This window comes from Bombina bombina, chromosome 2, assembly GCF_027579735.1.
Source record: "Bombina bombina isolate aBomBom1 chromosome 2, aBomBom1.pri, whole genome shotgun sequence".
Taxonomy (NCBI): domain Eukaryota; kingdom Metazoa; phylum Chordata; class Amphibia; order Anura; family Bombinatoridae; genus Bombina; species Bombina bombina.
The window spans coordinates 966,695,143-966,722,665 of NC_069500.1; the positions used below are offsets into that span (position 1 = coordinate 966,695,143).

The 27,523-nt window shown below is 40.5% G+C and overlaps 1 protein-coding gene across 1 annotated transcript in view; it reads left to right on the forward strand.

The window, feature by feature from the left end:
- Positions 1-27,523, forward strand: part of LOC128649909 (complement C3-like) — an 80,602-nt gene that overhangs the window by 31,744 nt on the left and 21,335 nt on the right. The window contains exons 5-6 of the mRNA XM_053703459.1: positions 19,446-19,535; positions 25,275-25,358. Coding sequence (XP_053559434.1) covers positions 19,446-19,535; positions 25,275-25,358 — 174 coding nt within the window. The remainder of the gene's footprint in view (positions 1-19,445; positions 19,536-25,274; positions 25,359-27,523) is intronic.

Genomic DNA, 27,523 nt, shown 5'->3' on the forward strand with positions numbered 1-27,523 from the left:
GGTGTGTGCAGTTGTGTGTTGTTTCTTTTGTATTGTTTGTGTGTGTGTGACTGTGACAGTGAGTGACGTGGTCGGTCGTGTCGTGTAGTGTACTAGTATATTTTGTGATCCAACAAAGATTTACTCAAGGTTTTAAGCTTCATTTTTCAAAAAGCTATAAGCTATATAACAGTAACAAATATAAAATAACTTAACAGTAGTCTGCACTGGGCAGTGGGGCACACAGCACATTCTTCTGGATGTGCCAAAAAACATTAAATATTAATATTATAAACCTGAATCACTACTCAGAATTATGGAATATGTAGGTTTTTCTGTAAGAACACTAGTTGATCCACATGCTCTGGTTTGAGGGTGCTTCTTTTTGCCGTTACCACATCTCCTGCAGTGGAGAAAACCCGCTTTGCAGACACGCTTGTACCTGGGATACACAAGTATCGCTTTGACAAATGAGAGAGGAGGGGAAATATGACCTCATGTACATGCCACCAGTTCAAAGGGTCTTCAGTGAGAGGCAGAGATGGGGCTTTACAATATTTCTCTATTTCCTCTTCAGCCTTGGCATAGGGGGTCTTGGGTTCTATTGTACCTTCAGTGTCAGTGAAAGACTGGCCCAGAAAAGTCATGAGTAGCGATGTGGACTTTCTTTTGGGAGGAGAAGGGTTATCCTCCTCGATGGGTGATTCTTCTTCCAGAGTTTCTTTTCCCTCAGGCAGTGGCACTTCATCCACGTTTGTCCTCCTAGATGTAACTGTACTAGTACACTCAATCTGTGTTTGAACAAAAGAATAGAAAAAATAGCATTCATTATTACCTCGAGCAGCCAGCCAGCTAATGCTATGTGTGTGCTCAGAGAGACAGTAATGCATAAATAAATGCATGCAACAGCTCACATCTATTAGGAAGGACTCTGGAGTGGACGGAGGAGGAGGAAAGTTGACTGACTGTGGCGTTTTCGAACTGACTTATATAATAAACCTTGTACTCATTAAACTAGCTACTAAGCAAGCTACTGCTAGCTAGCTAAGCCTATTTTGTTATGGATGGTATGTTTTATGTTTGTTTTCAATTTATACATTTTTCAAGAAACATGATGCAATTAAAATTACCTCCAAGGATGCAGCCTCCTCAGTCACTCCTCTGTATATCTCCAATCTCTCCTCCTCTGTGAGAATAAAAGGCAGTCCCTTAAAACGAGGATCCAGGGCAGAGGCTAAAGTATCTTCTTTTCTGCCTCACTGCTGTACCTCTTCAGGAGATCTGTTTTGATGGCATTCTTGATCTCATGGATCATGGGTGTGTCTCCCATGGTGTCTGTCATGTTCTGGAGCAGTTGTGCATTTAGAGGGGCAATGAGAGAAACAGTTGGATTGCGCTCTTCTGACATCAGTGTGGTTGCATCTTTCATTGGCTTTAATGCACTCACAGCATCCTCTGCATTTGACACATCTATTTCGTTGAGAGTGCAGAGATCTGACTCACTTTTTCTGACTTCTGGAGACAACAATGTGGCACAGATTGCAGGTTGCTGTTCTAGGAACCTCTCGACCATGTCATATGAGCTGTTCCACCTTGTTCTCACATCAGTTATCAGCTTATGATTCTTCAGGCCAAGACATTTCTGTTTTTCTTTCAGACAGTGGTTTGCTGTAGTGCTGCAGTGAAAAAATGTTGATATTCGTCGCACTCTGCCAAAAAGCCTGGAGAGCGTGGCCACTTTCAGCGCCCGCTGGGATGCGAGATTCAGTGTATGGGCGAAGCATTTTACATGAGGGAATTTTCCAACTTGAGAGGCAACAATCATGTTCGACGCATTGTCGGTCACAAGCACTGCAGATTTATCGGACAGCTGCCATTCTTCCACGACACGAGACAGTAGCTCCGCCAGATGAGAACCCGTGTGAGACTCATAAACTGCTCTCGTTTGCAGCACATGCGACAAGATCTTCCAGTCCTTGCTAACGTAATGTGCAGTTACTGTTACATAAGACTCCATCGTGACTGAAGTCCATGAATCACACGTTATTGCGACTCGACTGGCTTGGCTCATTGATGCAATTACCTGAGCTTTTGTTTCGTGGTAGAGTGCAGGTATAACGTTTTCTGTTAAGTGATTGCGTGACGGGACCTTATAACGTGGCTCTAGCGTCTTCAACAAGTTGCAAAACCCAAGGTTTTCCACAACAGAGTAAGGCCGTAGGTCCTTCGCTATGAAAGTTGCCACAGCTTTGGTTATTCTCTTCCCTTTTTCAGAGTTGGGCGGCAAAGTTGACAGCATTGCATCAATTCTTGGCTGATGAGCTTCAGCTAGTTTTGTTATTTCCTTGGCAGTGGCACTGGCGGCAGCGGCAGGGGTTAGCATCTCAGAGTGAAAACGTCTAACGTGATTTCTCAAGTTAGTAGTATTCCCTAGGTATTTAATTTTTGTGTGACAGGCTTTACAAACCGCGTGTGTCTTGTCCAATTCGTGCTTTCCAGTATGTTCATAAAATCCAAAATGTGCCCAGATGCTTGCTTTTAAAATGCTAGGTGCATTTTTTATATCTCTATCTTTTTTGTCTCCGTCTGTCATTTTAGCATGACATGTACATATGTGACGGATGATGTTGTTGTCAACGTCGAACTCTGTCAGTGTTAAAAAAAAAAAACCCACTAAGTTCAAGTTGTCAAAATGTCAAGCCGCAAATGTAAAATCAACAAGTACTAGTAACTTCAACTACTTGCCATACATTTTGCCAACATAATTTTTAAAACAAATTGCATTGCAGGGGACATCACTCACTGACACTGTAAGTTACTGTAATATATTACGCACTTAAATGTGCAATGAAACCCAAACATTTACTTTCATGATTCAGATAGAGAATACAATTTTAAATAGACATCATAACTAACTTCTATTATTTAATTTGCTTCATACTTCTCAGATATCGTTTGTTGATGACATATTAGCAATGCATTGCACACACATTACTTAGTGCACGACACAAGGAGGAGGCTATGCATTTCAACAAAGGATAAGCAAATTATATAATAGGGAAAGTTGTTTAAAATTGCATGCACTTTCTTGAATCACAAAATGGGTTTTATGGCCTTTAGTTTAGTATGTTTAAAAATGCAGCTTTTAGCCTTGTTAAGTTTTGTTAACTTATAAAATAAAAACAGGGATTGGGTTCTTCGGATTGACATCTTTTAATAGAGCACTCAGAGTAAGCACATGCATTTGCAATTGCATATTAAATTGCATATATAAAATTTATTATATTAAATAAATAAATACTATTATATATAAAAAGTGTATATTATTAAAATATTTGAACTTCAGACCAGGCCATCCATCCATGTGAAAAACATGTAGATATAGATAGATACAGATTAGACTAATAGAGATATTAGACAATAATAGTATACTATATTTATAATACATTTTATATATGCAATATTCAATAATGCAGCAATTATGCAGCAGCCTGAGCCTCAGTCAGCAGTAGTAGTAGTACATACTACGTTAAGTAAATAATTTAATTGTACCCCTTATTGATTGTGCTCTTTTTTTCAGTAACTCTTTCAGTAAGCTAATAATTATTACTAGGCTATATAGGCATTAGGCAAGTATTTAATTGTACCCCTTATTGTGTAATAAATGTGTACCCCTTATTGATTTGCTCTTTCAGTAAGCTAATAATTAGTTTACTAGGCTATGGCAAGTAGGCACTAGGCATTGAGGCAATAGGCATGGCAATGGCAATTATGGCATGGCATTGGCAATGACATTGGCAAAATGTACAACGTTTTGGTAACTAAGCAGTTAGTTAGTTAGTCTAATTCTCACCATAGGTCTCCTCCTCTGTCTCCCACAAAATAAAAATGAGCCCGCCGTGTAGCTGTATACCGCCGTGTATACTCGGAGTCGGAATCGTCATCACATTCACCATCATCAATCTCAGGCAACACACTCCTGCTTTGCTCCTACTGCGTAACTAACTTCGGCACTTCCAGAGACCGCCCATGGAGCGCCCATGTTGCTTTATTGGGTGACGTGACGTCAGAACGCTGTACCGCGCACTTTCGAGCACTTTCTGTCACTTGTCCTGGAGGCTGGTCACGTGGGTAACGTTAATCGATTCTCGCGTCTCACTGCATCGATGCAGAATCGTTTCATGCCTGCATCGCGATGCATCGTCAAAACGATTATTTTTGACAGGCCTACTATCTATATATACATACAGTATATATATATATATGTGTGTGTATATATATATATATATATATATATATATAGCATGTTTATATCTATACCTATATATATAATCATATAGGTAAAGATATATATTGTACCAAAATACCATCAGATATATGTAGAAATATGGTTTTATGAATAAATAGAACCTATTCTTCTATGTGAAGAACATGGGAATGTGAAATATTCATATTTTTACGTCGGGTTTGTTTGCGAGTAGGGTTTTATATTGTCCTAAGATTGACAGCCATTAACCATGCCTTTATGGGGAAAATAAGTTGAAATATTATGGAAGTTATCCATCAAGGCTGGGTTTAACTCAGAAAGATTATGATCACTTTAATAAAAAACAAAATAATGGCGGACAACCTTTTTTATATAAAACATAATTTCGTTCTAATGACACAGTGAGTCCACGGATCATCACCAATTACTGTTGGGAATATCACTCCTGGCCAGCAGGAGGAGGCAAAGAGCACCACAGCAAAGCTGTTAAATATCACTCCCCTACCCAAAATCCCTCAGCCATTCTCTTTGCCTGTAGTGCAAGGAGGAGGTGAAGTTTAGGAGGCCGAATTATCAAAGGTCTTGCGGACCTGATCCAACAGTGCGGATCAGGTCTGCAAGACTTCGCTGAATGTGGAGAGCAATACGCTCTCTGTATTCAGCATTGCACCAGCAGCTCACAAGAGCTGCTGGTGCAACGCCGCCGCCAGCAGGGAGGTGTCAATCAACCCGATCGTACTTGATCGGGTTGAATTGTGGTGATTCCTGTCCGCCTGCTCAGAGCAGGTGGACAGGGTTATGGAGCAGCGGTCTTTTTAAGACTCGCCAGAAACACAGGCCCTCAAGCTCCATTCGGAGCTTGATTAATGGGTCTCTAGGTGTCTGATGAGAAGTTTTCTTCAATCAAGATTTTATTTTTATTTTTTAGCAGAGTAAGCTTACTCTGTTCTTTTCTGGGGTCTAGTCTAGTCCACATCAGTCTCTTCAGTAGGGCAGTGGTGGTTTTTGAGCACTTGAGAACTTGTGAGGTACAATCCTCACTGCGTTTTCTCAAGAATCTGCTGCCCTAACTAGAAAACCTGAGTAGGTTTACTCAGTTATTCTCTCTTCACAGGTCCATGTGAGGTGCTGCACCCTCTCAAACCAGGAGAGCTGTTCTGCTGCCGGATATGACTTTCAGGTAATTGCCATTTTAATTTTCTTTTGCAAGGAGATTGCTGGCACTTGTTACAGATAAAAGCTGTCTTATTTAATATGGGAATTTATTAAACCTTCATGTTTGGGGTTTCTTTTAGGCAGTTGGGGCATAGAGACTGTGAGGTGCTTTATGGTGGCTCAGTGTATTATAGTAGTTTTTATAGTAACATAGTAACATAGTAACATAGTAGATAAGGTTGAAAAAAAGACTGAAGTCCATCGAGTTCAACCTATACAAATCTAAAATACTTACAAAAAGTTCCAGTTAAGCTTAAATAACCCCATTAAAATGTGACCCATTTAATACTAGCAATCATATCCATGAATTTTGTTAGTATACAGAAACTTATCCAGACTATTTTTAAATGTATCTATGGTATACTTTAACTTTTGGTCATGGAGATTACTGTTGTAAGCCTTTTTTTTCGGCAGTTAGGGCTCTGTAACCGCTCTGTATTTGAAAATGATCTGCAGGACAGGTAGGCACCTCAGTAAAGCTACTGAGATGTATAGGTAGCCTGAGGTCTATTTGGTTTGTTGCGCTTAGACACATTTCTATTTAAAGACACAGTACACATTTATTTTTTATTTTCAAATAAATAATTTTTACACTGTATCCTTATTTATTACATAAGATGGATCAAGAGGCTTTTCAAACCATTATCCCAGGCGAAGTTGCTGCTTGTCAATTATGTTTTGATGCTCAAGTGGAACCCCCAGTTTCTTTTTGTTCCTCATGCATTAAGAGAACTTTAAGTTATAGAGATAAAATATTTGACCATGAGCCACCATTATCCCAGGCAAATGCTGTTCAGGTGTCTCCTGTTGCTGATATGCCGCAACTTTCTCCTCAAGCATCCCAACTTTTTCAGTCTCCACATACAGTGCCCTGTGTTTCCTCTTGTAATCCTGTAGGATTTTCTCTACAAGACATTGCTTCCCAGGTATCCCTTGCAGTATCTGAGGCCTTGTCAGCTTTACCCATATTGCAGGGAAGGCGTAAAAGGAAATTTAAGGAAACAGTTAGTAAGGTTTCTGATCAAGTTCTGGCTATCCAGAGTGTCCCTTCCCATAAGCCTGAGGAAGAAGACATGTCGGTAGCATCTGAGGGGGAAATCTCAGACTCAGACAGTGTAATTCCTTCTTCTGATGCTGAAGTGGTATCCTTCAGATTTAAGCTAGAACGCCTTTGCTTATTACTAAAGGAGGTTTTGGCTACTTTGGATGTCTCCGACACAACTATCGTAGTCAATCCTAAAAAGTCTAGTAAATTGAACAAATACTTTGATGTTCCCTCCGCTGTGGAGGTTTTTCCGGTTCCTGACCATGCTGCAGAGATTATTGCTTGAGAATGGGAAAGACCTGGTATTCCCTTTTCTCTATCTCCTATTTTTAAGAAGATGTTTCCTATAGCGGATTCTATTAAGGAGTCGTGGCAGACGGTTCCTAAGTTAGAAGGAGCAATCTCCACTTTGGCCAAGAGGACTACTATTTCCATAGAGGATAGCTGTTCTTTTAAAGATCCAATGGATAAAAAATTGGAGGCTTTACTAAAAAAGATGTTTGTCCACCAGGGTCTACAATGGCAACTTGCTGTGTGTATCGCCACTGTTACCAGCACTGCGGCTTACTGGTTTGATGCGTTGTCTGAATCTCTTCAGACGGATATCCCTCTTGATGAGATCCAGGACAGGATTAAGGCTCTCAAGTTAGCCAGTTCCTTCATTACAGATGCTTCCTTATAGGTTATTAAACTGGGAGCTAAAATATCTGGTTTTGCAGTCCTAGCCCACAGGACCTTGTGGTTGAAGTCCTGGTCTATGGATGTTTCATCTAAATCTAAGCTCATGGCTATCCCTTACAAGGGTAATACCTTGTTTGGACCTGGTTTGGCGGAAATTATCTCAGATATTACTGGAGTGAAGGGTTATTTTCTTCCTCAAGATAAAAAGAATAACCAGAAGGGATGTCAGAGTAATTTTTGTTGCTTTCGTAACTTTAAAGACAAGTCTTCCTCCCCTTCCTCCAAGCAAGATCAAGCCAAGCCTTCCTGGAAGCCCAACCATTCCTGGAATAAGGAAAAGCAATCTAAAAAGCCTTCAGCTGATTTCAAGTCAGCATGAAGGGTTGGCCCCCGATTCGGGAGCGGATCTTGCAGGGGGCAGACTTTCTCTTTTTTCCCAGGCTTGGATAAGAGATGTACCAGATCCCTGGGCAGTGGACATTGTCTCCCAGGGATACAAAATAGACTTAAAATCTTTTCCTCCCAGAGGCAGGTTTCTCCTCTCCAGATTATCTGTAGACCAGATAAAAAGAGTGGTGTTCTTACATTGTGTCAAGGAACTTGCTGCCCTGGGGGTAATAGTTCCAGTTCCCTTTCAGGAAAGGGGTCTGGGATTTTACTCAAATCTGGGATTTTACTCAAAAAAGAGGGAACTTTTTGACCAATCCTAGATCTAAAATGTTTAAACAAGTTTCTCAGAGTGCCATCCTTTAAGATGGAGACTATATGCTCCATTCTTCCCTTGATACAAGAGGGTCAGTTCATGAAAACCATAGATCTAAAGGATGCATACCTTTATGTTCCCATTCACAGGGACCATCACAAGTTTCTGAGATTCGCCTTTTTTGGACAATCATTTTGTGGCCCTTCCATTCGGCCTTGCCACAGCTCCCAGAATTTTTTCAAAGGTTCTGGGGGCTCTTTTAGCTGTGCTTCGATCTTGGGGCATTGCAGTGGCACCTTATCTGGACGACATTCTGGTTCAGGTGCCATCTTTTCAACAAGCAGAATCTCATACAGAGATCTTGTTGTCATTTCTTTGATCCCACGGATGGAAGGTGAATCGGGAAAAATGTTCTCTGGTTCCAACTACAAGGGTCGTATTTTTGGGGACCATAATAGACTCCCTGTTAATGAAGATTTTTCTGACGGAGGTCAGAAAAAGAAAGATTTTCGACTCTTGTCTTGCCCTTCAGTCCTCTCCACGGCCGTCAGTGGCTCAATGTATGGAGGTAATCAGTCTGATGGTGGCTTCCATGGACATCATTCTGTTTGCTCGGTTCCATCTCAGACCTCTGCAGTTATGCATGCTCAGACAATGGAACGGGGACTATACGGACCTGTCTCCGAGTGTAGATTTAGATCAGGGGTCAATAGACTATCTTCCGTGGTGGCTTTCTCAGGATCATCTCTCCCAGGGTATTTGCTTCTGTAGACCCTCCTGGGTGATTGTGACCATGGATGCCAGCCTTCTAGGTTGGGGAGCAGTATGGGGCTCGTTGAAGGCTTAGGGCTTATGGACCAAGGAGGAGTCAGTCCTGCCCAGAAACATCTTGGAGCTGAGAGCAATCTTTAATGCTCTTCTGGCCTGGTCTCAGGTAGCCTTACTGCATACAAAGTTTATTACCCTCTTCTCCACACTCCAAACTCTATTGCAGTAAACACAAGTGTTTCAAACAGGCTGGGAATCAATATACTACACATTCCTTTTAATCTCATAAATGAATTAATTATGCAACAGGCCGTGCCGTATTTCAACACATTTGTCATCCACACAATCGCAATTATTCTTTTTGCAACCAAACCCCGGTCTACAGAGAGTGCAACTATAACCAAGGACACTAGAAAGTTCATTGCTCACCTCTCCTCCTCAGGCTAGGCGCTGGTATGTGGCGACATGTTGATTCCTGTGCAGAGTTCCAAGTCCCAGCTGAGCCGTTCCTCACCAGATTCAACTTGGTATCAGGCAAAAGTTGATCCAATCAAGAAGAACAGAAAACCGGGGAATCCGTATTGATAAAACATCCGTTTTTATTTAATCATCTTTAAAAATTCTCTTGACAGCATTTCCATATTCCACACTGTCCCAATAACATCCGGATTGTGCCGGCAGCGTCACAGGTCAGCTGACGCGTTTCGGCCAATGGCCATAGTCATAGCAGTATCATACATCATACATACAGCTATGACTACGGCCATTGGCCGAAATGTGTCAGCTGACCTGTGACGCTGCCGGCACAATCCGGATGTTATTGGGACAGTGTGGAATATGGAAACGCTATCAAGATAATTTTTAAAGGTGATTAAATAAAAACGGATGTTTTATCAATACGGATTCCCCAGTTTTCTGTTCTTCATGATTGAGCCTTAGCCTGGTTTATCAGATTCCAGTCAGACAATATAACCTCGGTGGCCTACATCAACCACCAGGGGGGAACTCAGAGTTCCTTGGCCATGACAAAGGTGGCCTGAATTATTCAGTGGGTGGAGACCCACAACTGCTGTCTTTCTGTGATCCACATCCCAGGAGTGGACAATTAGGAAGCGGATGTTCTGAGCAGACAGACTTTTCATCCCGGGAGTGGGAACTTCATTCGGATGTGTTTTCCAGCTTGACCCTCAAGTGGGGGCAGCCGGAGTTGGATCTCATGGCTTCTCATCAGAATGCCAAACTTCCGAGATACGGCTCGAGGTCAAGAGATCCGCAGGCATTTCTAATCGATGCTCTGGCAGTTTCTTGGAACTTCAGTCTAGCATACCTGTTTCCTCCGTTCGCTCTCCTTCCAAGAGTCATTTCTTGAATCAAGCAGGAGAGGGCGTCTGTAATTCTCATAGCCCCGGCGTGGCCTTGCAGGATTTGGTATGCAGACCTAGTGGAAATGTCATCCTTTCCACCTTGGAGACTGCCTCTGAGGAAGGACCTTCTACTTCAGGGTCCCTTCCTTCATCCAAATCTTGTTTTCTCTGAAGCTGACTGCTTGGAGATTGAACGCTTAGTTTTATCTAAGCGTGGATTTTCAGAGTCAGTCATTGAGACCTTGATTCAGGCTCGTAAGCCTGTGACTCACAGGATTTACCATAAGATCTGGCGTAAATACTTGTGGCTAGATTTAGAGTTTGGCGTTAGCCGTCAAAAGCAGCGTTAAGGAGTCCTAACGCTGCTTTTGGCCGCCTGCTGGTATTTAGAGTCAGGCAGGAAAGGGTCTAATACTCACTTCCCTACCGAGATTCCAGGCTACCGCAGATCCCCTTACGCCAATTGCGTATCCTATCTTTTCAATGGGATCTGCCTAACGCTGGTATTTGGAGTCTTGGGAGAAGTGAGTGGTAGAGCCTCTACCGACAAGACTCCTAACGGCAAAAAAATTCAGTAGTTAAGAGCTTTATGGGCTAACGCTGGTTTATAAAGCTCTTAACTACTGTGCTCTGAAGTACACTAACACCCATAAACTACCTATGTACCCCTAAACCGAGGCCCCCCCACATCGCCGCCACTCTAATAAAAAAATTTTAACCCCTAATCTGCCGACCGGACACCGCCGCCACCTACATTATACCTATGAACCCCTAATCTGCTGCCTCTAACATTGCCGACCCCTATATTATATTTATTAACCCCTAATCTGCCCCCCCAACGTCGCCGCTACCTAACTACACTTATTAACCCCTAATCTGACCTTGCCGCCACTATAATAAATGTATTAACCCCTAATCCGCTGCACTCCCGCCTCGCAAACACTAGAATAAATAGTATTAACCCCTAATCTGCCCTCCCTAACATCGCCGCCACCTACCTACAATTAACCCCTAATCTCCCTCCCGCACCGTCGCCGCTACTATAATAAAGTTATTAACCCATAAACCAAACTCTAACCCTAATCCTAACATAAATATAATTTATATTAAACAAAATAATATTCCTAAAATTAACTAAATTATTCCTATTTAAAACTAAATACTTACCTGTAAAATAAACCCTAATATAGCTACAATATAACTAATAATTACATTGTAGCTATTTTAGGATTTATATTTATTTTACAGGCAACTTTGTATTTATTTTAACTAGTTACAAAAGCTATTAAATAGTTAAGAACTATTTAATAGCTACCTAGTTAAAATAAATACAAAATTACCTGTAAAATAAATCTTAACCTAAGTTACAATTAAACCTAACACTACACTATCATTAAATTAATTAAATAAATTAACTACAATTACCTAAAATAAAATACTATAAAATAAACTATTCTATAATACAAAAAACCCCCACAAAATTACAAAAAATAAAAAAAATTACAAGCAGTTTAAACTAATTACACCTAATCTAAGCCCCCTAATAAAATAACAAAGCCCCCCAAAATAAAAAATTCCCTACCCTATTCTAAAATACAAAAGTAATCAGCTCTTTTACCAGCCCTTAAAAGGGCTTTTTGTGGGGCCTTGCCCCAAAGTAATCAGCTATTTTGCATTAAAATAAAAATACAATACCCCCCCCCAACATTACAACCCACCACCCACATACCCCTACTCTAACCCACCCAAACCCCCCTTAAAAAAACCTATCACTAACCACCTGAAGATCTCCCTACATTGAGTCGTCTTCACCCAGCCGAGCCGAATTCTTCATCCAAGCGGAGCAAGAAGACGTCCTCCATCCGGGCGAAGTCTTGATCCAAGCGGCAAAGTCGCTTGGATCTTCCATCTGGGAGATGTCTTCTTCCAAGCGGCATCTTCTATCTTCTTTCTTCCGGATCCATCTTCATCCTGCCGACGTGGAACATCCTCCTTCCCCGACGGACTAAAGACGAATGAAGGTTCCTTTAAGGGACGTCATCCAAGATGGCGTCCCTTCAATTCCGATTGGCTGATAGAATTCTATCAGCCAATCGGAATTAAGGTAGAAAAAATCTGATTGGCTGATGCAATCAGCCAATCAAATTGAAGTTCAATCCGATTGGCTGATCCAATCAGCCAATCGTATTGAACTCGCATTCTATTCGCTGTTCCGATCAGCCAATAGAATGCGAGTTCAATACGATTAATCGGATTGAACTTCAAGTATTTTATTTTAGGTAATTGTAGTTAATTTATTTAATTAATTTAATGATAGTGTAGTGTTAGGTTTAATTGTAACTTAGGTTAGGATTTATTTTACAGGTAATTTTGTATTTATTTTAACTAGGTAGCTATTAAATAGTTCTTATAATTTTATTATAGTAGTGGCGACGGTGCGGGCGGGAGATTAGGGGTTAATAATTGTAGGTAGGTGGCGGCGATGTTAGGGAGGGCAGATTAGGGGTTAATACTATTTATTCTAGTGTTTGCGAGGCAGGAGTGCAGCGGTTTAGGGGTTAATACATTTATTATAGTGGCGGCGAGGTCCGGTCGGCAGATTAGGGGTTAATAAGTGTAGGTTAGGTAGCGGCAACGTTGGGGGGGCAGATTAGGGGTTAATAAATATAATATAGGGGTCGGAGATGTTAGGGGCAGCAGATTAGGGGTTCATAGGTATAATGTAGGTGGCGGTGGTGTCCGGAGCGGCAGATTAGGGGTTAATAATAATATGCAGGGGTCAGCGATAGCGGGGGCGGCAGATTAGGGGTTAATAAGTGTAAGGTTAGGGGTGTTTAGACTCGGGGTTCGTGTTAGGTGCAGACTTAGAAGTGTTTCCCCATAGGAAACAATGGGGCTGCGTTAGGAGCTGAACGCTGCTTTTTTGCATGTGTTAGGTTTTTTTTCAGCCAGCTCAGCCCCATTGTTTCCTATAGGGATATCATGCACGAGCACGTTTTCCCAGCTTACCGCTACCGCAAGCAACACTGGTATTGAGAGTTGAAGTGGAGCTAAGTTAGGCTCAACGCTCCCTTTTTTGAGCCTAACGCAGCCCCTCAGACAACTCTAAATACCAGCATTGTTGGAAGGGTGCACTGGGAAAAAAAGCAGAGTTAGCTACGCGGGTTTTTACCGACAAAACTCTAAATCTAGCCGTTGGATTGGTGTGAATCTAAAGGATACTCTTGGAGTAGAGTAAGGATTCCTAGGATTTTGTCCTTTCTCCAGGATGGTCTGGAGAACGGTTTGTCGGAAAGTACTCTAAAGGGTCAGATTTCAGCATTGTCTATTTTGTTACATAAGCGCTTGGCGGATGTGCCAGACGTGCAATCGTTTTGTTAGGCCTTGGTTAGAATTTGGCCTGTGTTTAAACCTGTTACTCCTCCATGGAATCTTAACCTTGTTCTTAAAGTTTTACAACAGGCTCCAATTGAGCCTATGCATTCTTTAGATATTAAGATGTTATCTTGGAAAGTTTTGTTTCTTGTTGCTATTTCCTCTGTTCAGATAGTTTTTGAACTCTCTGCTTTACAGTGTGATTCTCCTTATCTTATATTTCACTCTGATAAGGTTGTTCTGCGTACTAAGTTTGGTTTCCTGCCCAAGGTTGTTTTGGTTGTTTTGGTGAGAGTGCTAAAATTTTATTTGCAGGCAACTAAGGACTTTCGTCAGTCTTCTGCATTGTTTGTTTGCTTTTCTGGGAAACGCAAGGGTCAGAAAGCTGCGGCTACTTCACTTTCCCTTTGACTGAAGAGCGTTATTTGCTTGGCATATGAGACTGCTTGACAGCAACCTCCTGAGAAAATCACAGCTCATTCCACAAGGGCTGTTTCTTCTTCTCGGGCCTTCAAAAATTAAGCTTCTGTGGAACAGATTTGCAAGGCTGCAACTTGGTCATCTTTGCACACTTTTTCCAAATTCTATAAATTCAATACTTTTGCCTCGGCTGAGGCTTCTTTTGGGAGAAAGGTTCTTCAAGCAGTGGTGCCTTCTGTTTAAGTTCCTTTCTTGTCCCTCCCTTATCATCTGTGTCCTCTGGCTTGGGTATTGGTTCCCAACAGTAATAGATGATGATCCATGGACTCACCGTGTCATTACAAAGAAAACAAAATTTATTCTTCTCTGATAAATGTATTTCTTTCTTGACACGGTGAGTCCACGGCCCACCCTGTATTCAGACAGTTTCTTTTTATATAAACCTCAGGCACCTCTGCACCTTGTGTTACTTCCTTTCTCTCCTTTCCCTTTGGTCGAATGACTGGGGGATTGTTAGTAGGGGAGTGATATTTAACAGCTTTACTGTGGTGCTCTTTGCCTCCTCCTGCTGGCCAGGAGTGATATTCCCAACAGTAATTGATGATGATCTGTTGATTCACCGTGTCAAGAAAGAAAGAAATTTATCAGGTAAGCATAAATTTCGTTTTATGCTTACCAGATAAATTCCTTTCCTTCCTGGCAGGGAGAGTCCACGTCTTCATTTCTTACTGTTGGGAAAACTATACCCAAGCCCCAGAGGACACTGAATGAATAACGGACCGAAACAAAAAAAGAGGCGGACTCTATTCTGAGGGCACCACAGCCTGCAAAACTTTTCTCTCAGCCGAAACAAACACATAAAACTTGTAAAATTTAAAAAAAAGTGTGTAAAGAGGACCAGGTAGCCGCCTTACAAATCTTATCCATAGAGGCTTCTTTCTTAAAAGCACAGGAGAAAGCCACTGCTCTAGTGGAATGATCAGTTATCCTCTCAGGAGGCTGTCACCCCGCTGTCTCATAAGCTAAGCAGATGACACTCCTCAACCAGAAAGATAAGGAAGTCGTAGTAGCCTTCTGCCCCTTATCCTTCCCCGTATAGATGACAAACAAAGAGGAAGATTGTCTGAATTCCTTAGTAGCCTGAAGATAGAACTTCAAGGCACGAACCACATCCAGATTGTAAAGCAAGCGTTCCTTTGCTGAAGCAGGATTAGGACACAAGGAAGGAACAACAATTTCTTTATTAATGTTATGGTCCGACACCACCTTAGGGAGGAACCCTAATTTAGTATGTAAAACTACCTTATCAGCATGGAAAACAAGATAAGGGGAATCACATTGTAAAGCAAAAATCTCAGGCAATAGCCAGCAAAAAAAAGAACCTTCCAAGATAATAATTTAATGTCAACAGTATGCATAGGCTCAAACGGATTCTGCTGCAAAACACTAAGAACAAGATTTAGGCTCCATGGCAGAGCCCCATATCTAAACACAGGTCTGATCCAAGTCAAATCCTTAACAAAGGACTGCACATCCGGAAGTTCAGCCAATCTCTTGTGCAGTAACACTGAGAGGGCCAATATCTGTCCCTTCAGGGAACTAGCAGATAGACTCTTCTCCAGTCCATCCTGGAGAAAAGACACAATTCTGGCAACCTTAACCTTATGCCAGGAAAAGCCACACTCTTCATACCAGTACAAGTAAGTCCTCTACACTTTATGGTAAATAAGATGAGTAACTGGCTTATAAACTTGAACCAGAGTGTCGATAACATTCTCAGAGAACCCTTTCTTGGCTAAGACTAAGAGTTCAATCTCCACGCAGTCAGCCTCAGAGAATTTTGATTTTGATGAACGAAGGCACCCTGTATCGGCAGAACTATGCGACAAGGTAACCTCCACTGAGGAGATGAGGACATCCCCACCAGATCTGCAAAGCACGTCCTTCACGGCCATGATGAAGCAATCAGAATCACTGATGCTCGCTCCTACTTAATGCGAGCTACCATACAAGGGAGAAACGGTAATGGAGGAAAAAGATATACAAGTCTGAACCTCCATGGTAGTGATATGGCATCTATCAATTCCGCCTGAGAATCCCTCGACCTCAACCCATACCTGGGTAGCTTGGTATTGAGGTGGATTTCCATGAAATCTATCTCCGGCATCCCCCACTCGCTGCATATCTCTGCAAACACCTTGGGTGGAGAGACCAGCGTACACCTGTGAGTTTCCGTCCACTCTAGTTTCTGAGATACTTCTCTCATCACCAAGGAACTTCTTGTTCCCCCCTGATGGTTGATGTAGGCAACAGAGGTTATATTGTCTGATTGGGATGAACCCAGAAGTGGCCAAGCCTTGAAGGCATTGAAGATTGCCCAAAGTTCCAAAATATTGATTGGAAGAGAGGACTCCTCCTGAGTCCACATACCTTGTGCCTTCTTGGCACCCCAAACAGCTCCCCAGCTGGAAAGGCTTGCGTCCGTAGTCACAATCTCCCAAGACGGTTTCAAGAAGCATGAGCCTTGGGACATATGATCTGGACAGAGCCTCCAAGAGAGCGAGTCTCTCGACTGGTTGTCCAGCACAATCTGTTGAGACACAATCCAGCACAATCTGCTGTTCCATTGTCTCAGCATGCATAGTTGTAAGGGTCTGAGATTGAATCTGGCAAAAAGAATGATATCCATAGAGGACACCATGAGTCCAATCACCTCCATACACTGAGCCACTGAGGGTCTCAAGGAGGCCTGGAGGGCAAGACATGCAGAAGTTAGCTTGCAACATCTCTGATCTGTGAGGAATATTCTCATGGATATGAAGTCTATTATTTTTCCCAGGAAATTCACCCTTGTACTTGGAGTAAGAGAACACTTTTCCAAGTTTATCTTCCATCCATGTGATTGAAGAAGATTGAGAAGGGACTCCGAATGTTCTTCTGCTAGACAAACAGATAGTGCCTGTACTAGATATCATCCAGGTAATACGCTACTGCAATACCTTGTGTTCTGGCAATGGCTAGAAGAGCCTCCAGAACCTTCAAAAATATCCTTGGAGCAGTAGCTAGGCCAAACGGAAGAGCTATGAACTGGAAGTGCTGGTCCAGAAAAGTAAACTTCAGGAACTGAAAATGTTCCCTGTGTATCGGTACGTGAAGGTATGCATACTTCAGGTCTATTGGTCATAAACTGAATTGGATGAAAAATTCCCTCCTTCTTTGGAACCACAAAAAGGTTTGAATAAAACCCCAAACCTCTTTCTGCTGTAGGTACCGGGCAATTACTCCTAGAGAGGAGAGATCCCGTATGCAACCTAAGTTCCTCTTTTCTGGTCTTGTAGATAGACTGGAGAGTAGGAATCTGCCCTTGGGCAGATGAGACTTGAATCCTGTCCTGTATCCTTGAGATACAACCTCCAGGACACAAGGATCTTGTACATCCTGGAACCAAGCATCTGAAAAAAGAGACAGTCTGCCCCCTACTCGATCTGATCCCGAATCGGGGACCACCCCTTCATGCCGATTTGTTCTCGGCGGGCTTCTTAGTCTGTTTGAACTTATTCCAGGGCTGATACGGCTTCCATGTACTCTTGGGCTGCTCGGACTTGAATGAGGATTGCTGTCATTGTGATTTGTCAGAACGAAAGGAACAAAAATTAGATAATTGCCGTCCCTTAGGCCTATTTTTCTTATCCTGCGGTAGGAAGGCACCCTTCCCTCCATTAACTGTAGAAATAATGGAGTCCAGCCCTGGACTGAATAAAATCTTCCCCTTGAAAGGAAGAGAAAGAGTCTGGATTTAGAAGTTATATCTGTAGACCAGGATTTCAACCTGAGAGCCCGGCGGGCTAGGACCGCAAAGCCAGAAGCCTTTGCATTTATGCGAATAATCTGCATATTTACGTCACAGATGAAGGAGTTAGAAATCCTCAGAGCCTTATTTCTCTCCTCAATATCCTTGAGGGGAGTCTCCACCTCAATGAGCTCCGACTGAGTGCCGCACCAGTAGGTAGCTGCTCCAGCAACCGCAGCTTCAGCTGCCATCGGTTGAAATAAAAACCCTGTATGTTGAAACATCTTCCTCAGAAAGGTTTCCATTTTCTTATCCATAGGCTCTATAAAAGAAGAACTATCCTCCAGAGGGATAGTAGTACGCTTAGCCAGTGTCGAAATAGCACCATCCACCTTAGGGATGGAGCCCCACAAATCTAATTGAGAGTCAGGGACTGGGAATTATTTTTTTAAAGAAGACGAGGGGGAAAAAGAAGTTCCTATTCTTTCCCATTCATTACTAATAATGTTCGCCATCCTAACTGGCACAGGAAATGTCAGAGGGATCTTCCTGTCTTCATAAACCTTGTCTAACTTAGGGATCTTAGGTTTCTCAAGGAGAGTAGCATCCGGAACCTCTAGTGTAGACAGAAGCTCCTTTAATAGAAAACGCAGATTCTCAATTTTAAATCTAAAGGAGGGTTCCTCCACTAAAGGAGGTTTACAAACTAAAGTCTCCGACTCAGAAAGTTCACCCTCTAAAGCCACAGAGATTAACTCATCCTCGGATAGCTGGGACATAGTAGCTATATCCGACAAATATTTAGATGACTCTAGGTCAGGAGAACTATGTTTAACCTTTCTCTTGCGTTTGCTAGAATGAGGTAAAGCACTCAGGGCCACAGACACCACTGATTGTGCGGTAAAGTCTGCCAGAAAAAAGCCCCCTCCAGTTGAAGGATTAGTTGGCCACTGGGAATTGCATGAGGAGCGGGTAGTGTAGAAAGGGTAGAAATCTCTAGGGAACCAGATTCCTGAGAGGTAGATGGCTCAGAGGGGCTAATAGCGCTAGTATTAGCAGGCTTGTCTCCCTTCTTAGAACAGTGCTTAGGTAAATATTTAAGCCTTTGGCTGGGGTGTCTTTGCCTCCTCCTGGTGGCCAGGTGATGTATTTCCCAACAGTAAGGAATGAAGTTATGGACTCTCCCTGCCTTATGGAAGGAAAATAAAACTTCAGAAAGAGTGGAATCACCCTATTATGTTATAATTACATGATTAAAGACTGCTGACGTGTTTGTTGAGCGTTCATGTGTTTGTTCGTTTAGTGTGTATATGACTTCCACATGCTTCCACTTACATGCTACAGGAGATCCTGACAGGATACAGAACAATAGAGAACAAAATCTGGGACTATAACTCCCACAAACCTTTGCTGCCTAATTGTTACTGAGCATGTCTTCACTTTTCTTTCAGCTGTTTCTACTGAGAATGATTGAACTATATTAAAATATGGCAGCTTTAAACCTATACATCTCAACAACAACAGCTCACATTTTTCACAAAAAATCAACATATAAAACACCAGACCAAAAAACAACTATTTTCATTGCAAATTTCATAAAGATTGGTGTAACTGCATGCTTGCTAAATATAGCATTCCACTGCATTCAATCATATTTTCTCAAAATAGAATTGTGCACAATAAAAAATAATATACAAATATAAATGCATACATAAAAATATAAAATTTGATGCTAGCTCAAATGTCCAACAATTCCTTTTTTAAGTAATTGAGAAATCAATGAATGACTTGAATTTATTTTGATAAAACATCAATTCAAACTTTTTATTTACATTTAGAAAAATGTTGCACTCAGGAAAAGATATCCTCAACAATTACGTCGGACTATTTATACAATAAAGCCTGCAAACAAGAAGGAATATATGATGGTAAGTGCCTCTTAGCTTTAGTGAATATTTCTGTTGCAAGACTACTAGAATTTAAGATTGTAATGATGAATCAAATTGATTGCTCAGGTTGTTTGAGAATGTTGTTAATATTGGCAAGAACAATAATAATTAAATAATTAATTCAGTTAACAATAATGTTAACATAGACAAATGCAGTAGGACGGCATATTGTAAAATTGGTTCTCCCTTGATGTGTATCCAATGGCTTGTTCTACCAGCTGCAGAGTTTAAATTGTATGGGAAATAGATCCTTTATGTATATTTTTGTATATGAAATAGCTGTTTCTGCTAATTGAAACCAAGGGCTAAGTTTGTAGGGAGAGCAGACTTAAAGGGACAGTCAACACCAGAATTGTTGTTGTTTAAATAGAAAGATAATCCCTTTATTACCCATTCCCCAGTTTTGCATAACTAACAATGTTATAGAAATACACTTTTTACCTCTGTGATTACCTTGTATCTAAGCCTCTGCAAACTGCCCCCTTATTTCAGTTCTTTTGACAGACTTGCATTTTAGCCAATCAGTGCTCACTCCAGGGTAACTTTACGAGCATGAGCTTAATGTTATTTATATGAAACACATGAACTAATGCCCTCTAGTGGTCAAAATGCATTCAGATTAGAGGCAGTCTTCAAGGTGTAAGGAATTAGCATATGAACCTACTAGGTTTAGCTTTCAACTAAGAATGCCAAGAGAACAAAGCAAAATTTGTGATAAAATTTAATTGGAAAGTTGTTTAAAATTACATTCCCTATTTAAATCAAGTTTTTTTTTGGACGTGACTGTCTCTTTAAATAGCTTATCTAATTATTTACACAGAGTTCCCCACAAGAAAATGGAAAATGGAAAATTAACATTTAGTATCTTTCTGTCAAACCCCCATGATTTCTAGTTTTTTCCATAACCAGTACTTAAGTTACTGGAAATGTTATGTTAGTATAGGTGGGGATACAACAGGCAAAATCAACTATTTCAAAGGACAAAATAAAGGTATATATATATATATATATATATATATATATATATATATATATATATATATATATATATATATATATATATATATATATATATATATAAAATACATTCATAGCATAGCTGGTAAAATAGATAATTGGCAACTCATTAAAAGAGGAAACAAATTACAGTACAAAGTCCCTTAAAGTCAAGTTAAAACTTCATGATTCAGGTGGAGCATACAATTTAAGAAAGATATATTTATCCAAAACACAATCAGTGAAGACACAGGAGATTTTTCAAAAGTGTAAATATAATTGATGTTTCGGGGATAGATTCTGAAGAAGGGGAGAATATATCCCCGAAACGTCAATTATATTTACACTTTTGAAAAATTTCCTGTGTCTTCACTGTTTGTGTTTTGGATGTATTACTGGAGTGCAAGCACAGGTGGTTGACCCAGGAGGGCGGATTCAGCAATTGCATATATATATAAAATGCTTTCAATTTTACCTCTATTATCAAATTTAGATAATTCTCCTGGTATCCTTTGTTAAAGAGCATACCAAGGAAGGCTCAGGAGCATGCACATGTATTGACCACTATATAGCAACAATGTTTGCAATATACATTGTTGAAGACACTGTTTCCATATAGTCTCAAGACGTTTACTCCTGAACCTGCCAAGGTCTTCAACAAAGTATACCAAAATGTCTGAATCATATAAGTTTAATTTTAATTTTAATGTCATGTCCCTTTAAAGAGACATTGCAGTCAATATTTCATTTCTGCCATCCAAAATAAGGTATAAGGAATCTGAAACTGGACCTTCAATCCACTATTACTTAAAGGGATACTAAACCCAAATTGTTTCTTTCATGATTCAGATAGAGCGTGCAATTTTAAGCAACTTTCGAATGTACTGCTATTATCATATTGTCTCTGTTCTCTTGGTATCTTTATTTGAAAAGCAGGAATATAAGCTTAGGACCCAACTCATTTTTGGGGCTAAATGTAGCCACCAATCAGCAAGAGTATCCAGGGTGCTGAACCTAAAATGGGCCGGCTCCTACGCTTACATTCCTCCTTTTTCAAATAAAGATAGCAAGAGAACGAAGAAAATGTGATCATAGGAATAAATTATAACGTTGTTTAAAATTGCATGCTCTATCGTAAAGAAAAAATTGCATGCTCTATCATAAAATAAAAAATGTGGGTTTAGTATCCCTTTAAGCTTTCAGCAGGGGAAAAATTAAAGCATAAAACAAGTTCTCAGAAGTAAGTTGTTATCTGTCAGGATACTTGGAGAAGCTGAACCTATTAAAGTGATGGTAAATCCATGCATATAACAAACGCTAGGATTTACTATCACTAAAAATCAACTGGAGTTTAAGTGATCAAATATGTAAAAAAGGTGCTAAACGCACCCTGAATGTGCCATGGCACAGCAATAAACTCAGCGGCTCTGGCCACCCACGGAACATCGGTTTTCTACCAATGAGGTAACGCTTGCACCTCTAAACCAATAGCCGTGTGTACATAAATAACACTGTCAGTTGACATACACTATTGGTTCAGAGGTACAAACGTCACCTCATTGAAGGAGACAGATTTGTCGTGGGTGGCTAGAGCGGCTGAGTTTAGTGCTGTGCAACGGCACATTCAGGGTGAGTTTAGCACCCTTTTTTACATATTTGATCACTTAAACTCCCCTTAATTTATATTGATAGTAAATCCTAGCGTTTGTTATACTCTTGGATTTCCCATCACTTTAAGGAGTCTTTTGTGCCAAGTACAGTGTATCCCTGTGTGTCATATATAAAAGGGAAGTGTATACTACAATTCTTAACTGTGTTTTTTGCAGACTTCTTCTTTATCATGCTCTGAGCAGGGGTTTTGTCTGTTTAGAATTTAGAAATGGTTTAGATTTTTGCAGATTGGTCTATATTATCATTTTGAATTCATTTGAAGAGTTTATTTGTGCACCATAAACCCACTCTTTTTTTTTTTCTTTTTTTTTTTACCCAATCTAGTCAGAAATATTTATTGCAATAGAAAACATAATTTATGCTTACCTGATAAATTTATTTCTCTTGTAGTGTATCCAGTCCACGGATCATCCATTACTTATGGGATATTAACTCCTCCCCAACAGGAAGTGCAAGAGGATTCACCCAGCAGAGCTGCTATATAGCTCCTCCCCTAACTGCCATTACCAGTCATTCGACCGAAAACATGCAGAGAAAGGAAAACCATAGGGTGCAGTGGTGACTGTAGTTTAATGGAAAAATTACCTGCCTTAAAGTGACAGGGCGGGCCGTGGACTGGATACACTACAAGAGAAATAAATTTATCAGGTAAGCATAAATTATGTTTTCTCTTGTTAAGTGTATCCAGTCCACGGATCATCCATTACTTATGGGATACCAATACCAAAGCTAAAGTACACGGATGACGGGAGGGACAGGCAGGCTCTTTATACGGAAGGAACCACTGCCTGAAGAACCTTTCTCCCAAAAACAGCCTCCGAAGAAGCAAAAGTGTCAAATTTGTAAAATTTGGAAAAAGTATGAAGAGAAGACCAAGTTGCAGCCTTGCAAATCTGTTCAACAGAAGCCTCATTCTTAAAGGCCCAAGTGGAAGCCACAGCTCTAGTAGAATGTGCTGTAATTCTTTCAGGAGGCTGCTGTCCAGCAGTCTCATAGGCTAACCGTATTATGCTACGAAGCCAAAAGGAGAGAGAGGTAGCCGAAGCTTTTTGACCTCTCCTCTGACCAGAATAAACGACAAACAGGGAAGACGTTTGTCGAAAATTCTTAGTTGCCTGTAGATAAAATTTCAGGGCACGGACTACATCTAGATTGTGTAGCAGACGTTCCTTTTTCGAAGAAGGATTAGGACACAAAGATGGAACCACAATCTCTTGATTGATATTCCTGTTAGTGACCACCTTAGGTAGGAACCCAGGTTTAGTACGCAGAACTACCTTGTCTGAATGAAAAATCAGATAAGGAGAATCACAATGTAAGGCAGATAACTCAGAGACTCTTCGAGCCGAGGAAATCGCCATTAAAAACAGAACTTTCCAAGATAACAACTTGATATCAATGGAATGAAGGGGTTCAAACGGAACCCCCTGTAAAACATTAAGAACTAAGTTCAAACTCCATGGTGGAGCAACAGTTTTAAACACAGGCTTGATCCTAGCTAAAACCTGACAAAAAGCTTGAACGTCCGGAACTTCTGACAGACGTTTGTGTAAAAGAATGGACAGAGCTGAAATCTGTCCCTTTAAGGAACTAGCGGATAAACCCTTTTCTAAACCTTCTTGTAGAAAAGACAATATCCTCGGAATCCTAACCTTACTCCATGAGTAACTCTTGGATTCGCACCAATATAAGTATTTGCGCCATATCTTATGGTAAATCTTTCTGGTAACAGGCTTCCTAGCCTGTATTAAGGTATCAATAAGGTTATAGCATCAAATCTTTGTAAAAAACACAATTTTAGCAAAGGCTTGTTCCCATTAGCGAAGGATAACTAACCCTGATAGCAGAAAAAAAGGTTACAGAAATAAACGTTTTTTATCACAGTCAACTACAATCTCACAGCTCTGCTGTGAATGATTACCTCCCTCAAAACAAGTTTTGAAGACCCCTGAGTTCTGTAGAGATGAACCGGATCATGCAGGAAATACAATGAGCTTCTGACTGAATTTTTTTTAACCTCCCCCTCACACACAACAGTGAGAGAGATCAGTAAACTGTCATAAATTAAATAAAACAACTGCCAAGTGGAAAAAATAATGCCCAAAACATTTTATTCACCCAGTACCTCAGAAAATGAAACGATTTTACATGCCAGCAAAAAACATTTAACATAAATTAAGTGTTATTAAAGAGCCTGTTGCCAGTCCCTGCAAATTAGGCTAAAGTCTTATGCACACAGTATAATTCCAGTGAAGTGCCATTCCCCAGAATACTGAAGTGTAAAATATACATACATGACAGCCTGATACCAGATGCTGTTACTGCATTTAAGGCTGAGTTTACATTATATCGGTATGGCAGAATTTTCTCATCAATTCCATTGTCAGAAAATAATAAGCTGCTACATACCTCTTTGGAGATTAATCTGCCCGCTGTCCCCTGATCTGAAGTTTACCTCTCTTCAGATTGCCGAGAAACAGCAATATGATCTTAACTACGCTGGCTAAAATCATAGTAAAAACTCAGGTAGATTCTTCTTCAAATTCTACCAGAGAAGGAATAACACACTCCGGTGCTATTATAAAATAACAAACTTTTGATTGAAGGTATAAAACTAAATATAATCACCATAGTCCTCTCACACATCCTATCTAGTCGTTGGGTGCAAGAGAATGACTGGTAATGGCAGTTAGGGGAGGAGCTATATAGCAGCTCTGCTGGGTGAATCCTCTTGCACTTCCTGTTGGGGAGGAGTTAATATCCCATAAGTAATGGATGATCCGTGGACTGGATACACTTAACAAGAGAAATAAACCTAAAAAGAATTCGTATGATTACAGTGAAGTCCCATAAAATTGTCACTTCTAATTGTTTATGGTATGTAATAATTATTCGAAGGATATTTTGGAGAGCTGCTGTATTGTTTGATGTTTTTGTGCACAGCACTGAGCAAGTTTGCAATTTGTCATAAGATACACTGGTACAGGACTGTTCTATTACATTTTACTTAAAATAACATGACCTGGAGTCTCATTATTTTTTTTTTTTAAGTTTTTAAGGTAATTTTGAAACAGACAGACAGACAAGCCAGTTTCGACAGCCACACACTTGAAGTACTGCAATTCTTTAAGAAAGGTAGGTGCTAACTATTGTTCATAGACTGTATTGTTAGTGGAGGATTGATTAATTCATTTATTGGCAAAATTATAATTGAAAGTCTCAAATATATATGTGTAGCAGTTACGAGTAAACAATTTTCAAGTCAATCTAGTTTTATATGGAAATTATTGTCTAAATCACATTTCTAAAGCCACAGATAACTAAATTATATTCTAGTATTTTGAACCGACATTAAAAGCTGGTCTCTTTTTTTCTTTCCTAAGATAAGGTGAGTCCACAACGTCCTCAATTACTGTTGGGATTATCTCTTCTGGCCAGCAGAAGGAGGCAAAGAGCACCACAGCAAAGCTGTTAAGTATCACTTCCCTTCCCACAAACCCCAGTCATTCTTGTTGCCTTGGTGCATGGAGGAGGTGAAGTTTTGGCGTCTGAAGAAATTTGGATTTCTTTTGATACAAACAAGATTTTACCTAGTATAGAAAGCCAGAGTAGCTTTACTCTGATATTTCCTCTTGTTCAAAGATTAGGTCTAGCCATAGTCCACGTTATTCTCTTCAGTAGGGTAGTGGTGGCTTTAAAGCAGTTAGGAACTTGTGAGGAGGGCCTTGCTGCATTTTCCTAAGATTTTGCTGCCCTAGTATAGAAAGCCAGAGTAGGTTTACTCTGTCCTTTCTTTTTTCTACAGGTCTCTGTGAGGAGTGGCGTCCTCTCACACCGTGTAGGCTGTCCTCCTGCCGGAAGGCTAGATGCAGGTAAGTGCTCGGTCTTCTATGTTTTGGGGACTTGTACTTCTGAAAAATTTAGACTGCAGTATTCTGGACTTATATATACTTGGGAAGGGTATTTTAGGCAGGATGCAGGCACTTGTGACCAGGAGACTAGGGGTTAATACATTTATGCATAAAGTATTTCCTGACTATTGGCTCCTATTATGGCTCATGGGTGTTAAGTTCAGAGGCTCATTAGGGGTTAATTGATTCCTCTGATTAATTATTTATTTATTTATTTAGTCTTTTGTGTTTGACTCATTTGTGATGAATCTTATGAGTGTGTGGACTTATTTTGTAACATGCTTTAGGTCCTGCTCAGTATTTTCTAATGGGTGATTTAATCCATTATTGAAAGTGTGCTCTTTTACTAACTAAGGTAGTGTTGCATGAGCTGCGCCATTATGGATTTTCCTGATATCTGTATAGGATGAGGAGCAGCGGGGCGGTTCATGCTGAGTTCTTGTACTAACTTCTCAGCTGACAGAATGAGGCGCAAGGTTAGTTTTTTAGCTGCGCGCCACATTTCTGTGCCGAACTTGTGTTCCCGCCTCCTTCTTCTTCTGTATGGCGGAGAAGCGCCATCTTCAGCTCGTCAGTCATTTAACCAAGCCCCTTTTTTCTATGATAGAACGGAACGAGCCCTCCCTGGAGTGTCTCTGTTTGTAACATTGTCTATTATTGGAGCTATGCTTCTTACACACAAGCCACCCAATACATGTTTTATGAGCCTGATCAGGATACATTTTAATTGTGTTCTTGGCAGACACGTTCCTTTGAATTCCTCCAATGTCTATGGTAGGAGTTATTTTACTGGTGTATTTATCCCCTAGAAGAGGTTTTCAGGATTAAAGTAAGATCCGTATAAAGTTTAGAGGTAATTATACTGAATTTGGTTTTAATTCCAGCATAGGATGGGCTAAGTTCTTGTTTTCACATAGTGACTTGGGGCATATTTTTCCCTATGAATATATGATAGATTGTTTGTTAATCACTGAGCTCAATGTCTCTTAGGATGATGCTGTCCAGGCAATGCCATAGCTTTCTCCTCTAACATCCCAAGCCTCAATAGCATCACATGCAGTGCCCTGTAGTTCATCTCAATCTCCTGGAGGAGTGTATTTGCATATAAATTTTGCTGTACAGCTATCTTCTGTGGTTTCTGTGGCATTATCTGTTTTCCTATGTTAAAGGGAAAGTGCATGAGGAAATTTAGATTTTCAGATAGTAAGGTTTCTGATCTGCCTACTGCTACTCAGGTTGCCTTCCCTCATAAGTCTGATGAGGAGAATATGTCGGTAGCCTCTGAGGATGAAATCTCTGATTCTGACAGTATAATACCTTCATCTGATGCTGAAGAAGTAACCTTTAAGCTTGAACACCTTTGTGTATTGTTAAAGGAGATTTTGGCTA